Source organism: Oxyura jamaicensis, chromosome 6, assembly GCF_011077185.1.
Source record: "Oxyura jamaicensis isolate SHBP4307 breed ruddy duck chromosome 6, BPBGC_Ojam_1.0, whole genome shotgun sequence".
Lineage (NCBI taxonomy): Eukaryota > Metazoa > Chordata > Aves > Anseriformes > Anatidae > Oxyura > Oxyura jamaicensis.
Window position 1 is genome coordinate 20,525,122 of NC_048898.1, and position 15,687 is coordinate 20,540,808.

The 15,687-nt window shown below is 34.5% G+C and overlaps 1 protein-coding gene across 3 annotated transcripts in view; it reads left to right on the forward strand.

The window, feature by feature from the left end:
* The window catches only part of IDE (insulin degrading enzyme), a 65,779-nt gene that overhangs the window by 17,962 nt on the left and 32,130 nt on the right, over nt 1–15,687 (forward strand). For all 3 annotated transcript variants that reach the window (XM_035329526.1, XM_035329524.1, XM_035329525.1), the window contains exons 6-11: nt 3,207–3,319; nt 3,708–3,870; nt 4,502–4,594; nt 5,171–5,262; nt 6,024–6,104; nt 9,573–9,676. In XM_035329526.1, coding sequence (XP_035185417.1) covers nt 3,207–3,319; nt 3,708–3,870; nt 4,502–4,594; nt 5,171–5,262; nt 6,024–6,104; nt 9,573–9,676 — 646 coding nt within the window. The remainder of the gene's footprint in view (nt 1–3,206; nt 3,320–3,707; nt 3,871–4,501; nt 4,595–5,170; nt 5,263–6,023; nt 6,105–9,572; nt 9,677–15,687) is intronic.

Genomic DNA, 15,687 nt, shown 5'->3' on the forward strand with positions numbered 1-15,687 from the left:
AAGTTGTTTTATTATTAGAGCTCATCTGCTTTAATATCACATATTGATGAGAATACCTTTAAATTTTTTTCATTGTTGCAGGCTGCACAGTAAAATGTATTAGTTTTTTTTTTTAAGGAGTAGGATCAGGGATGTTATTAGTAGGTACTTATGTAATACAACAAGGGCTAGATGTATTTTATGTGTGAGAATGCCTTACTTTTTCTCTTAATAGTGGAAACTTTATGCAGTTAAGCACTGTGATATTAATAAAGACAGCCTGTAAATGTTTGTAAATATTTTTTATTTATGTTTGAAGGAGGAATTTCACTCTACTCCTCTGTTTTTCTTCTGCATATTCTACCTGAGGAAACAAAATACTTCTGTTCTAGAGAGCTTTATGAGCTTAGAAAGTATGCATACATACTTGTTTTGTCATTGAGAAAACAAGGTTGTTGTCTAAAGAGCCATTTATTTTCTTTAAAGTATTGATTTATTGATTGAAGGTAAGAAGGTATTGATCAGAGTTGTTAACAATTGAATTAAAATTCTATTCCTCAGCCTGTCCAGGAAGACTGGACAGGCAGTCTTAAGGACAGACAAAATCTGCATTTCAGATACCAATAAAATGCAGAAAATAGTCTTACTTTCAAACATTTCTTCAGTTTATATATATATAGTGTATATATATATATATATATATATATATGCATGTGTGTATATATAATATATTTATGTACATATTTACAGATATGCATATACATATATAATAAAATTATCCCTGTAAAGATCTTTAATTTAGGTGTTACTGCTAGTGGGTTTTGCAGTTAATTTCTTCTGTATGAATTACCCCTGTATGGATCAATATAAAGAAAAAAGTAAGAGCCTATGAAATATCAGTGTTTGGGATTCTTCCTTTCAATTTTGTAAAATAATAAAATTTTGAAAGTAACTTTTTGTTTTTTGTTTGAAGCAGGCTTATTGTCAGTCTGCTTGTATACAAGAGGCTATGTAACTTCACATTTTCATCATAATTAAGTAGTTGTCACTGTGTCAAGTGTTATTTGGGAAAAAGTTGGATCTTTGCATCTTACTTTCCCTGAAAAGATACATAGCGTTTCTCACTCTGCTGTTTCTTCAAGCAGCAGAATTATGCAAGCGCTTTTTTTTTTGGGGGGGGACTTCCCCCTAGCATCAGAATTTAAAGTTGATAAGTTCCAGGTACTTCCTGATTTATTTTTTTTTATTACACGTAGCTCCACACATAAAAAGCAAGATGCAGAAAACAAGCATTGTTAATTTAATTCCTTAAATTCTCTGCTAAAACACCTTGGTGTCAATGTAGCAGTACTGCTACATAACATAAGAATGTCACACACTGTAAGTGCCCTGTGATCTCCTCTCATGCATTTTGAAATAAGCTTTGTGAAGCCTCGTAATTGTCTGTTTTTTCCACCGCTTATATATAAGTGAAATGAATATACAATGTATGTCTGTGGAAAATGGTGAGAGAATCACAATATCTCTGGTAATTACCTATAAATATTCAAAATAAAAATGTGCTGAAATTGAATCATGAAATTCAATTTAAAATGTCGTAATATTTTCTTTAAAATGTCACCCAGCAAAACCAAAATCTAATCAAAATCAAAATTCACTGAATGATCATGGAACAAATTCAGTACAGCAGTTCCCGTGTGGACTCTTAAATTCTTACTTTTTCAGTAAGAATCACCCTGGCAACTGGAAATTAGTCCTAAGGAAAACCTTCACAGTAGTTGTGAAACTTAAATGATTGTGTTCTTTGCTGCCTGTATTGGGGTGGCTTTTTTGTTTAGCTTTTCACAGAGACTTGGATAGGAAAACTTGACTTCAGAATGTAGCTGAATTGTGTCCTTACTGATTTATAAGGAAGCTATTCTGGTAACCAGAAATACCATTGTGAAGCTGTTTGTTGCTTAAAGAGGAAAATTTTGTTTTGTTTAGAATTATTATCCTCCCAATGTAATTTTGACATAATTGTGTTTGAAGTTTTGCCAGAAAGGTGGCAGTAATGCATTGTATGCCTTTCTTTAACTAAGAAATAAACTTTGGAGGGAAAAATAAATTTCAAAGTAGTTATTTGAAAATAATAGTTTATTGCCTTCAGTGGCTAAATTAAACAGGGTAACAGGTTGATAGATGGCAACTGGTTTTCATTTTAGTATAAAAAAATGCAAACTTGAGCCTCGAATGACTTTCTAATGAAGTAAGTCTGTATCTTTCTGCAGTTATTTTAGTGTTATAGGCTAGGGTTAAGCCTGAAAAGGTATTAACAATACCTATTAAATGTAATGCCCAATACTATCTCATACTGTAGATGCAGTCTTCAATGCTTGTTTTCTGATGGGGATTAAAAAAATATGAATCATTAACAGAATTAGGTGCAGTTCACAAAATCTTACTGTACAGTGAGCCATCTTGGCTTGTGCAGTGTTTTTTCCTCTGCAGCACTCTGTCAGGAGTAACTCATGTAGGAGAGAATTTATGTTGGACAGGAAAAATTCTTCTTTCTAAATCTAACAGGGATTGTACTGAGGAACAAGGCATTCGGGTGAATTCAAGCACAATATCAAGTACTTTCCACAAATGATCTTCCTATCATATTTGGAGAGTATTAGTCAAGGCCTGCAACTAGAATGGATGTAAAGTGCAAATGCTTAAACAGGTCACAGATGTGTGTATGAAATTGAGGCACTGAGCAGAGATGATGCTGGCTCTCAGTGTGTGTGAAGTCTTGGAGGTTAGCTGAGATCAAAGAACATATTTTGACAAATATGCTTTTCCTCTGGAAAATTAGCAAGTGTAATTCCATCTCCCTTAGGCTTCTTGTGGAATGTTTATTTTTGTAACGTTCAACATCTGATACGTCTCTTCTTCAGTTCCACCTTAGATTCATCGGTACACTTCAAGGATGTTTTTTTTCCTGTTAACAGGATTTATTTTAATCATGGTTGAAGCCTGCCTTTAATAACCCTGATGTTTATAGCATGTTATTGTTATAAACTTTAGTGTTATATATATATTTCCTTTTTGAAAATAATAAGCATTGTATCATTAAAACTACTTTTCTGTATGATCCCCATCTTTTCCAGAGAATATCCAGAATCCAAACTAGCTAGAAATTTCAGATGATGATTATTCCTTTTCTAATGTTTTTATTATTATTATTATTATTATTATTGTAGAATCTTTGGATGAGCTAACTTCCTTAGTGGTGAAGTTATTTTCAGAAGTAGAGAATAAAAATGTCCCTATACCAGAGTTTCCTGAACATCCTTTTCAAGAAGAACATCTCCGGGTAGGTATAGAGATGTATTTTCTGTCGGGAATGTATACCTTAAGTGATAGTTTTATATTACAGTAATACATTGTGCACTTCACTACTTTTGTGTCAGTGTTCTCATTTTTTCCACCTGCCTAAATGTTGTAGTTTGTACAGCTTATAATAAAGTTTGTATGTTTGGTTGCTCCTTTAAGCAACTGTGAGATAATTAGTTCTATGTGTAAACATCATGAATGCCTCAAGTGTTCCCCTAATTTTTTTTATACTTTTTAATCTGATTTTGTTGTTATGTAATAAAATATGTACGCATGAAGGGGTTGTGATATGTGCTCCTGAAATGTATAAATGAGATTGTGGGAGAGTCTCCTTGTTTATGAATCTCCTTTTTTGTTTTCACCTTTAGCAACTTTACAAAGTGGTACCTATTAAGGACATCAGAAATCTTTATGTCACGTTTCCTATACCAGACCTTCAGAAGTACTATAAATCAAATCCTGGCCATTACCTTGGTCATCTGATTGGGCATGAAGGCCCAGGGAGTCTTTTATCAGAGCTTAAAGCCAAAGGTAAGTCCTTTGAAAATAAAGAATGAAAAATTAGTTAATTGCACAACTCTTGAAAACTTAAATATTTATTTTATAATTTACCTCTATATGTTAAATTTGAATTTCCCAGCAATATGAGGAATTTGAGTTGTAAATCATTCCCCACTTTATTCTTGTTTCTGTGGTGGGTACAAATGAATAACTAACGAACACCCTAACCGTTGATGCTACTATTTTTTTTGTGCTCCTCTTCATCCACCCCCATTTAGAGAGACATACAGTTTTGCTGTACTGATCTTGTCTCTGCTCTGTCACTGAGTTAGATTACTGTCAGCTCTCTTGATGTCTGGAAGAGTACCAGAGTGTACCCTTTGCTGTTGTTCATTGCATTACTGTGTTCCAAATAGAAATAAATGACCTGGTGACCTAGTGATACTGAGTTTGTTGTAGCACCATGAGCACAAAATCAGGTAGGTCAGATGTTTATCCTGCCCTGTTGCTATAGATGCTAAGGAAGAGAAGGGGAACATATAATGTTGTTAAAATGCCCAAAAAAGGAGGGGGGGGTGTAATGTTGCTAAAGCATACAAAGAAAGTAGTATAAACCTTTACAGATCTGTTTATGCAAAATATTTTCCCTTTGATTTTATAGGATGGGTATATACTCTCGTTGGAGGACAGAAGGAAGGTGCTAGAGGTTTCATGTTTTTCATCATTAATGTGGATTTGACAGAGGAAGGACTTTGTAAGTGAAGCATTGTTTCTGCATTCCATGTTAGTCCTGATCTTGATGGGCTTGTGTTTGTATCCAAAGAGACTAATTGTCTCTTTGGATAATAAGAGACTAATAAGTTGACTAATAAGTTGACAAACTGTATATTTTAATTCACTTCTTATTCTGGTTTTGGATCCCAGTATGTTAAGACATTTCATCTAACACAAGAAATGAATTTATTTGAGGTAGTATTGAAGTATTTCATTAAATGAGTATTTTAAAGTAAACTACTTTAGAAGGAAAGCTGTTAATACCTTTGTGTGCTGCTTAGTCATACTATTTAGACCTGACTTAAATTATACTGTAAATCAATATCTTACTGTATGTTGTGTTCAAAACAGTTCTCAGAATTAGCTGGGGACCTAAACACTTTTATTTCAAGTCTATGTATAATCGTATTAACTTTTTCAGTGGGATTGTATATGTACTTAAATACCTTGATGTATCAGAATGTAATTCAAAATACAAAGTTTTTTACTTGTTTTCATGAGAATTATTTATTTGTGTAGGATCAAGTTTCTAAGCAAACATTTTTTTTCTTTCCAGTGCATGTTGAAGATATTATTTTGCACATGTTTCAATATATTCAAAAACTACGTACAGAAGGACCTCAAGAATGGGTTTTCCAAGAGTGCAAGGTACAGTGATTGGTACATGAAATATGCCGTAGTAGTGTTTTTACAAATTTTTGGATTATAACTAGGACCGTTTTCCTTGGCTGTGGACATAGTCTTTAATAATTGGACATAGTCTTTAATAATTGTATGGTAACTGAGTTTCTTAACTTTAAAGGTGTGTTTTCTGTGATGTGACTCAAATAATGAGTACCTTGAGAATATGTCTTAATGTAAATGTGAAATGCTCTTACAAAGCCATGAGTTGACATTGCGTTACAGCATAATGGAGGTACAGGAAGAAGTTTCTTACCCTGTCACTGGAACATTACTGTTTTTATCAAAGTTGAGGTGTTTTCAAATTATGAGGAAATTCAAATACATAGAATCAGAGAACCATTCAGGTCAGAAAAGGTCTCCAACAATTCCAGCTCCCTCGGCCACTCCTCAAAAGACTTGTTTTCTAGACCCTTGACCAGTTTTGTTGCCTTTCTTTGGACATGCATGTGAGTTTTGGCACAGATCTCTTATGATGAAGGTGACTTACAAGACATTAATTTTTGTTCAGCACAGAGCTTTTTGGTAATAAGGTGTTAATAATAACACTTCATGTAGTGAGACGGTCACATGTTGCTCATGAGTTTTGTGCAACTTGAATGTTACTGAAACCTCTTGTGTTAGGTATTTGTCTCAGTTTGAATGCTGATATAACAAAACTAGTCATTAATTATTCTTAAAACAATTTTTGATATATGCTTTTCAACCCTTCTTAAATTGTTTTCTAGGATCTAAATGCTGTGGCATTCAGATTTAAAGATAAAGAACGACCACGAGGTTATACATCAAAGCTTGGAGGAATGTTGCATGTAAGTGATACTTTCTTTTATTTTGTGTTTTGGATAATATGTTTTAGCATTTAACATTTAACATAACCATGCACTGAATAAATAAGGGTATTTGCAAAGTTCCTTTGCACTTCTTGAACTTAGGAAGCTATTATCATGCTGCATAGCTCTTACCATGGGTGGTCACTAAGTCACATTTCCTTCACGCTACCATTTTTTAATTCTACGCTTGATAGAACTGATTTTACAGTAACTGGAGTTGCTATTTGATTTGTTTCAGTATTTCTTAATACACATGTATCATGTAATTCCATGCCCAGCTGAAAGCTAAATATTTTCTACTGAAATAACACTGCATCATAAATCCAAGTACTGTGTTTCTAAATGCTTCACTAATTAACTGTGTTGGAATAATACTAGCATTTCTGCTTACTGCAGCAAGATAGCAGATCAGAAGTGGTTGAATCTTCTAATGTGGATTACATGTTGGTAGTGAAAGTATCATCATGTAGCTTATACTTGGTCTTTATACTTCTTACAAAATCCAGTTCCCTTATTTTGCACTGAAGGAAGATTTTTGTCTCTTCTCTTTTCGTTTAGTGGCACTTGTGCAACATCTGTAAATTGCAGCCACTCCCTATTGCACAGCTAATTGTTTTGTTAGATTTTTTTTTTGTTTCTTTATTTGCAGGAATTCCTGTATATGCTCCTACAACTTTGGTTTGTAAAGTCAAAAATAAGTCTTATTTCAGAATTGTCCTTCTGTTTACTAAAAGCATTAGACAACTGACAACATTTAAATGAATATTTAATGGACCTCCTGTTTTGGTTGCTATTTCTTATTTTTGCTCTATGAAATGCATAAAATTTGAGAACTGTACTACATCTGTCTTATAAAGCAGTCTTTCAGTGGTCTGTATTTGTTGGATCAGTCCTTATTCCAATTACTGCCTCCAAAACGTACATCAGGAAGTTGTCAGCAGGTTATCAATTCAGGACAGCACTTCTCCTTTGATATTCTTTGTGGTATAAATGGTAATTTTGATTCTTCCATTAGTTGCTTAAACACGAACAGAAAAATAACTGTTCTGGTTCTTTGCTTTCCTCTGAGTCATACTAAGTTTATGCTCTGAAGCTTCTTCAAGCTGGAACTATTGTTTGATTTCTTATGAGTACAGAATGTTTTTAATAATAGGAGGAGAACCTATGTATAAATTAGCACAAACAAATGTAATGTCATAAGTCGTTACATATTTGTCAAAAGGATTAAAAAAAAACAAAACACAAAACCTTCTATTCAACAGAAGTTCCTATGTAAAGCATGTTTGTGGTGGTGTAAGGAGTCACCACTAAAGTCTCGCTGTCAAATTACATTTCTTATTTGTCATATGTAGGCTTGATGTTTTCCAGACAGCTGTTCCCTAGTTTGCTATGCCCTTCTTGTTTTGTTCTGTTTTCTTAATTGTATCATTTTTTAAACTTTCATTTTAATTTGATTGTTGTATGTAGATAAATGTAGGTTGTACCGTAATGTAACTAAAATAAAACAAATTTTCAAAAATGTAATCACAGAATGGTTGATGCTAGAAGGGACCTCTGGAGGTCAGTCTTGTTCAACCCCCTGCTCAAAAAATGGAAAAAAAAAAAAAAAAAAAAAAAAAGGAAAAAGTGTTAAATCTTGTTATGTTTAATTCCAGTTGGTGAGCAGAGAATGGCTTGTATTTTGTATAGGTAATAATGCCATAGACTTCTGGTCGCTAAATCTGTATTACCTTGGTCATTTCAGATTAGAAGTACGTAGGTTTTTTTAAATCTCCACTTCAGATTGTGTGGTCTGCTTAGCCTTTTATGCAGAATTCAGTTAAATGAGCATGGTCTACTACAAATGTTTTGAACAAGACCTTTCCAATCTTGTTCTTGTCTGATATATTTGACAGCATTGACATTTGATTGCTTCATAACACAAGTTTGGTTTATTGTACTTGTGTTTTGTTTCTGTTACTCCTCTTTCCTCACCTCACTCCTTCTCTTTTCCAAAATGCATAGTATCAGTTACTCTGTGTTCTGGAAGTCATTCTGCTGTAGTTTTTGTGTATAATGTATATAATTCAGAAAGCCCTCTTAAGGTAATTCTGGTCAAAAAGCTGTATAGCTGTACGGTGAAATGCTAATGAGGCTTGGTGCCTCTTCTTTAGGCTACCTCATATTTTTTTACTGTAGAAGGTTTTGAAAGTTTTCCTGTCTTCCCTGATAATCACTTTCAGAGGAGTGAAAGTTCTTTTTTTCTTGTATAATGAAAATCTGAGACAAGGTACATATTAATTTTTTTCACATGTATAGTAATGTGCTGACACTTAGGCATGCACGTAATTCATTGTAAATAATTAGCGACTCTGTAGTCAAATGTACATAACTAGATTTAAAAAAAGGCCGTGTATTCTATGCATTTGAAATGAAATCTGATTTGATATTTTAAAAAATTGTCTGCTTTTCTAGAAATGGGGCTTAACTTTTGTTGTCTTACGATTTGATGAAATACATGGTTTGGGTCCCCTGCAAGTGAAAGTGCATAAAAAATAAGGGAAAGCTATGAGTCATTTCAAGGTAAAACTGTAGGGAAGGTCAGAGCTGCCTGGCACAGTAAGGCAGTGGAAGCATCTCTTTTGGGAGGCAAGAAGTCAGTTGCCTAGGCTCCACTGATACTTCATCTAGGAAGTTCTTGATATTAGTGTACATGTTATTGGAAGTTCTTGTAGTTGGTGATGATAGCATCAAAACTGTGTAGTTGAATCAATTTGGTGAAATCCCTCAAATAACTGTCTTTCCTATGTTGGATCCTAGCATGTCTGTCTACTGCTTCTTCCCAAAACATGTTGTGTGCACATGGAAGATTTGGTAGAAAATCTTAGAGACTTTCACTTGAAGCCTAAACAAAAAATGTTAGAATAAAAATTGTGTAAATTGGCGTTATGCTTTTAGATTATTGAAAGACACTTTCATTTTTTTAAACACTAATTTAAAGTAATTATTAGGGAATCCTAAAAAAAAAAAAACTGTTTCACTTATTTTGTTATATTTTGTTTTTCCCAAATGCACTCTGATGATTACTTGGTATTCTGCCTTCAAAGATATCCTCCAGGGGTCAGCATTTGCCATGTTATTTTTACTTTAGTTCAGAACAGTTTTTAAAGATTGGTGACTTTTTATATTGAAGCATGCAATATTTCAAAGGAAAACGATGGTAATGTGCAATATATAAATGTACCTGGTATAGGAAACGATATCTGCATAATTCGAGTGCTACTCTGTCTTGTTTAGTTTTGAGATAGAGACTTAAAGCGATCTATGCGCTTCTAATCTGAAAGTATGAAGTTGGTACAGATTTAGTGACCAGAAATCTCCACTTTCATTTTCTTTGCAAAACCATTTTTTTTTTCATGCTTAGTTTTTGTTTAATTCATCTACATGTGTCTGGGCTTTGTCTTTTAGTATTATCCTATAGAAGAAGTATTGGCTGCTGAGTATTTGCTTGAAGAATTCAGGCCTGATTTAATAGAGATGGTACTGGATAAATTGAGGCCAGAAAACATTCGGTAAGTTGAATTACAGTAACTTGTATTTTAAACCAAATATTATACGAAAGCAGATGAACTAATGGAAACACTAATTCTTAGGTGTTTCTTGTAACTCCAAAATAAATGTCAATGTAAAAGAGAGGGTAGTTCTGCATTAATGAGATTTCTTTCTGCTCCCCATTAAAAAGAAGTATTCTAAGTGTACGCACCTTTTCCTGTTTAGACAAAAATACCCTCTCAATCTTTCCTGTGTGGGATGTCTTCCTCAGACTGAAATTGTTTTTAGGCAAATTAGTACTCAAATAGCTCAACTGCAACAGCTCAACATAAATTCTTGGGGTGTTTTTCATGGAATGCTCTAATACTCATAATTTCGAGCTAGGTCTGGAAGTTAAGAGGAAAGTTTTTATCTGCTGTCTATATGTTCCCTATGAAAAGCTACCAGACTTGATGTGGAGTAGCAGACCCACTTAAAAAAATAATTTAAAAAAAATCAGTATAAGTGGATAGAAATAGCTGCATTGGTAGCTGCTAAAATCATAGAATCATAGAATGATTTGGGTTGGAAGGGCCCTTAAAAGTCAACAAGTTCTACCTCCCTGCCATGGACAGGGATACCTTCAACTAGATTTGGTTGCTCAAAGCTCCATCCAGCCTGGCCTTGAACACTTCCAGGAATCAGGCATCCACAATGTCCTGGTATACTTTAGTTTACCAAGTCTTGCTATGTTTGTCTCTGCTTTCTGCAGATGTATATATTTTTTATTTATTTTCACCTTTTCTTCATACAACTTCTCAAGTTCCTAAAGAATAAAAATGTTCTGGAATTACATAATAAGAGGCCAGTACTATGTATTACTTTGCCTAACCTACCGTGTAGTTGGAAGGTGTGTAATGAATTTGAGGTGCCATACAATGCAAAGAATTACAGAAAAAAAAAAAGTTTTAAAATAAGCATATAAAATTAATGTGTACTTATGTGGGTTTCTTTATGCCTCAGCTTGCTTTCTATGAAAATAATGTCTTCTGGGGTATTTTAAAATATGAAATTAGTCACTGTTACACAGAGTGCTGTGAAAATGACATTTTAGTAATTCTGCTTATTTAGAAAAGGAGGTGACTATTGGAAAGAGAATTCAGCTCATGCATTGAACAAAAAGAGAAGACAAAATATCAAATAATTGCTTCTTGGTTGTCTGTTTTGTAATATTTAAATTTGCGTGTATATGAGTATATGTTTATGACTTAATACAATTTCATTACTAGAAAGGGAGAGAGCAAATTAAGGTTGATGGTCAACAATTAAACTAGTACTTTACATCCTGAATTTTCTTTTTTGCAGTTTAGCAGTTCTAATACAGCTTTTGTGTATATTGTAACAAATTACAATATTAAATTCAAGTTGTGTAGAGATACTAAAACGTATGGAAACAGAAACAAAGTGTTGATTATGATTCTGTATGTCAGTCTTCGTGTATTTGAACATCTGTTTCTCGGAGTGTTTTAGAAGCCAGATACATGTTACTAAGATACTGAATTTTTTGCTCTCTTTCTGAATACATTCTATGTACATGTTTTGGACAGTGTTGTATATAGAAGGTCAGCGAGCAAGCATTCATATATTTTTAGAGCATATATATCTCAACCTTCTGAAATCAGTGTGAATAACTTAAAACTTTGGCCATGAATTTTCACTGTTTTTGCTTGTATGACCAAATTTCTTTTGTGCATTCATTTAGTTTATGCTGCGTTTTACTTTATTTTCACAAAAATGGTATATTTCAAATAATTATTGGATAAAGTAGGCTAAAAGTGGATTATGATCTGTATTTCCAAATGTCATGGAGTTCTGCTGTTTCAAAGGGTATATTGGTAATGGTAAAATAACTGGAGCTGCCTATGTCAGTGACAGTAGTTGCCATAGTAATTGATGCCCTTTAAAGAAGGGCCTGTGTCTTTGTATGTGGGTGTGCATCTACGTGTTATGTGTGTGGGATACTGAACTGAAGCTGGAATACTTGGGGAGATCGTACTGGGAATGAGCAAAACTTTAAAGAAAATTTTCCTGGTTCTATTTCCTATTTTCATGTTTACTGCTTAAGTTCTTGAAAATTAGATGCAAAAGCATACTTGTAATTGTTGTGGTTTAACCCGGCCGGCAGCTAAACACCACACAGCTCACCCTCCCCCGTCCCTCTCTGGGATTGGGGAGAGAAACGGGAAAGTGAAGCCTATGAGTTGAGATAAAGACAGTTCATTAAGACAGGGAAATAATGATAATAATGATAATAGTACTACTACTACTAATGTGTACGAAACAAGTGATGCACAATGCAATTGCTCACCACCCGCTTACTGATGCCCAGCCCAACCCCGAGCAGCCGGCCCCCCACCCCAGCCAGCCACCCCTAGATATTGTTCAGCATGACGTCAGATGGTATGGAATACCCCTTTGGCCAGTTTGGGTCAGCTGTCCTGGGTCTGTCCCCTCCCAGCTTCTGCTGCACCCCCAGCCTGCCTGCTGGCAGGACAGAGCGAGAAGCTGAAAAAGCCCTTGGCTTGGTGTAAGCACTGCTCTGCAACAATTAAAACATCAGCATGTTATCAGCACTCTTCTGATCCTAATCCAAAACATAGCACCCTACCAGCTACTAGGAGGAAAATCAACTCTGTCCTAACTGAAACCAGGACAGTAATATAAAGACGTATTTGAGTAATTAACAGAGAGAACACACAAATACTTCTCTTAAAGCTTACCCAGAAATTCTACATAAATTTGAACTTCTGATGGGTTATAGAATTGTTCATGAGTACATTTTTTTTTTCCTCCACCTTGCATAAATTGTGTCTTGCAGTGGTTTAGCTTTTATTGACTTGACATACTGCTTCTTATAATAGACTTAATTGTTATTTGCTTTTCCTAATCTTATTGTAATTCACCTGCACCAACGGCTTTTCTTGGCATATTTATATTGGGGTAGCTGTATTCACAGTTGAGAAAACTGTTAAGTGTCTTCAAATGAAAAAAAAAAAAAAAAGCTTTTTGACCATGTTATTTTCTTAACAAATAGTGTTTTTGAAAAGTATGGAAAAATATCCATACTCACAGATGGCTGCGAGTATCCATATGCTCTTCTATTTGATTGAGCCATAACAGGAAATTTTTATATTCTCCTCCTGCCCCCGCATGCTGTTTGTTGCATTTATTAGCTTAATTTCCCCAAGAGAGAAACCTCTTTAAGATATAAGCATCATTTTTACTTGTTCAAACTGCATTGGGTTTTGCCAGCCATCTGTGAAGATAAGGCATTTGTTGCAATTTTAGCTGAAAAATATAATTTTCCTGTTATTTCCGATCCATCTTTTTCCTCATCATCTGCAGAATAAATGCTCTTATTAAAATTTAAGAAGTTAGTGATTCATTAGATTAAGCAACTAAAGAAAGTTTTTTACTGGATCTTATATGGATCCTTCTCCTTTCTTTTCCATATCTGAAGTGCAGCATTAGTAGATTTTTAGATGGAAAACTTCTAAAGGCCTTAATAGTGAACAGATAGATAGTGAACAAAGTTATTTAGTGTAGTCGTTGATGCTCATCCCTGATGATAAACATGTTACAAATACAGTATGCTTACATTTTTTTTTGTTGCATTGTATTTGATGAAACATTTTGAAAATCACAATTTGTTCATGTATTTCCCATCACAAGCCATTGCTTTTTGTAGGAACGTTGAACATAACTGAGTAACTGAAAACTGCAACCATTTGTATGTACAAGAATGTACATATAGAAGTAAATTGCATTTATATTTTCAATTGTTTCCTTTTTTTTTTTTTATGAATGGCTCAGAATTCTATTTGTGCTTATTTAGTTTAAGTATGTTACAGGAAGCCATAATGCCTATTTTGAATTTCCAGTGCATTTCAGTGCTGTCTTAAGCCATGTGGATGCTCATAGTTCCAAAGAGTTCAGTACAGGAGTGAAAAGGAATAATTGGGACTGCATAGCACTGTGTTTCTATGTGTGGTACTGCTTTTTCTGTTCCCTATTTTGTTCTGCTGTTCGTTGCTGTAGGTGCTTGGTTTTGGTTGTGAGTTGCAGGCAGATGAAATACCTTTTGGTTTGTTTCATATGTTTGTAGGCATTTTTTTGAGAGCTCAAAATGTAACTAATTACTCCATTGGTGACTTGGGGTATAGGGAAGGCAGGAGGATCCCATGAAACAGAACTTCTTACAAAGCTAATTTCCACAATTCAATTTTTTGTATGTTAAGCAAATAGAATAATTCTTACCTCTTTAATTCTCCTGTGTTCTTACAGGAAATGTATGGGTATTCATGTTGTCACTACATTCCCTTCTCCAGGGTACTGATGCTCAAGCAGCAAAATAAGACATTTCCTTTGTCTTGCTGCTCACTCCACATGATTATTGGAATTCTATCAGGATAATCTCTTAGTTTAAGAGATTATGTTTTTTGTTGTTTTTGTTTTAGGACGGGAAGAAAGACCTAGTAGGTTGCTCTGAAATTCTAATAGACTTTGTTTTTTTTACAGTCTCTTAGCAACTTCATCTGTACACGGTAGAGCTTTTGCTCACCAGCTGTCCGAGTTAAAATGCAAAACATAAAATATTCATTCCTATGGCTCATTTTTATGAAAACAACAATCTCTGTAATAGATTTCACCTTATTGACTGAGCTGGTGTCTGCTGTTTTGCAAGAACAAATGTTCTCTAGGATTAAAGTGCTTAGCTCTTTGCTGGGTATTTATTTAGTGTTATATTGTTTCTTTTGTGTAAAAAAAAAAAATAAAAAAAGGCCTGGAGGGGAAGACGTACGAAGAACGGCTGAGGTCACTGGGCCTGTTCAGCCTGGAGAAGAGGAGGCTGAGAGGAGACCTCATCACAGTCTACAACTTCCTCGTAAGGGGGTGTCAAGAGACAGGAGACCTTTTCTCCATTAACACCAGTGACAGGACCCACGGGAATGGGGTTAAGCTGAGGCAGGGGAAATTTAGGCTTGACATCAGAAGGGGGTTCTTCACAGAGAGGGTGGTTGCACACTGGAACAGGCTCCCCAGGGAAGTTGTCACTGCACCGAGCCTGTCTGAATTTAAGAAGAGATTGGACTGTGCACTTAGTCACATGGTCTGAACTTCTGGGTAGACCTGTGCGGTGTCAAGAGTTGGACTTGATGATCCTTAAGGGTCCCTTCCAACTCAGAATATTCTATGATTCTATGATTCTATGAAATAAAAATAAAATACAATAGATGCAACATGCAAACAGACATGAAACCATTTTATATGAAGTCACGATAAAAATGTTAACTGTTTATTGCCATTTTCAATGACAGATGAAATATATCTCTGAGGTGAACATTCTCATTCTGGTTTAGACATTTCGTAACTTTTGTAGAGAGGCATGGGCTATTGTGTATTTGTATGTGTGTACATGCTCATGCTAATCATGTGGTTACTCAGAGGAAATCATCTGCATTCCTGAAACATGAGGTTTGATTACCCTGTTTAGTGTGTCTGATTTAAAATATTGTCTCAAAATTAGACTCTCATACAAGTCCTGCATCCATTTTTGAATTTATTGCTAGAGAATGTCTTTACAATTCCATGTGGCTCTTAGATATATTTCTCAATTAAATGCATCTACTGCTAGCTATTTGTCTAGTGACCTTTTACCCCACTGTTGTCCTGCTGTTTGCATTTCAAATGCAAGGCCAAGGTTAAATTACAGTCATTTGAAAATTCTGGTAATAGGGGAATCTTGAACTTAATACAGCAGAATCCCGTTTTCTTCAATGTTATTGGATCATTTAGTCATTTACACATATACATTAGATGAAAAAGGAGGGATGAGGACGTAGGCATTTACAGTATTAATATTCTGTGAATTTAAGCTTTTCAATGTATTGCAAAATTCACCCTAAGGGTATTCTCCAGTAGTGTGTTTGTAAAGTAAAATTCTATATTTTGAGGCACATCCATATGCCTGTTTTGATTCCTGCTCCTATTT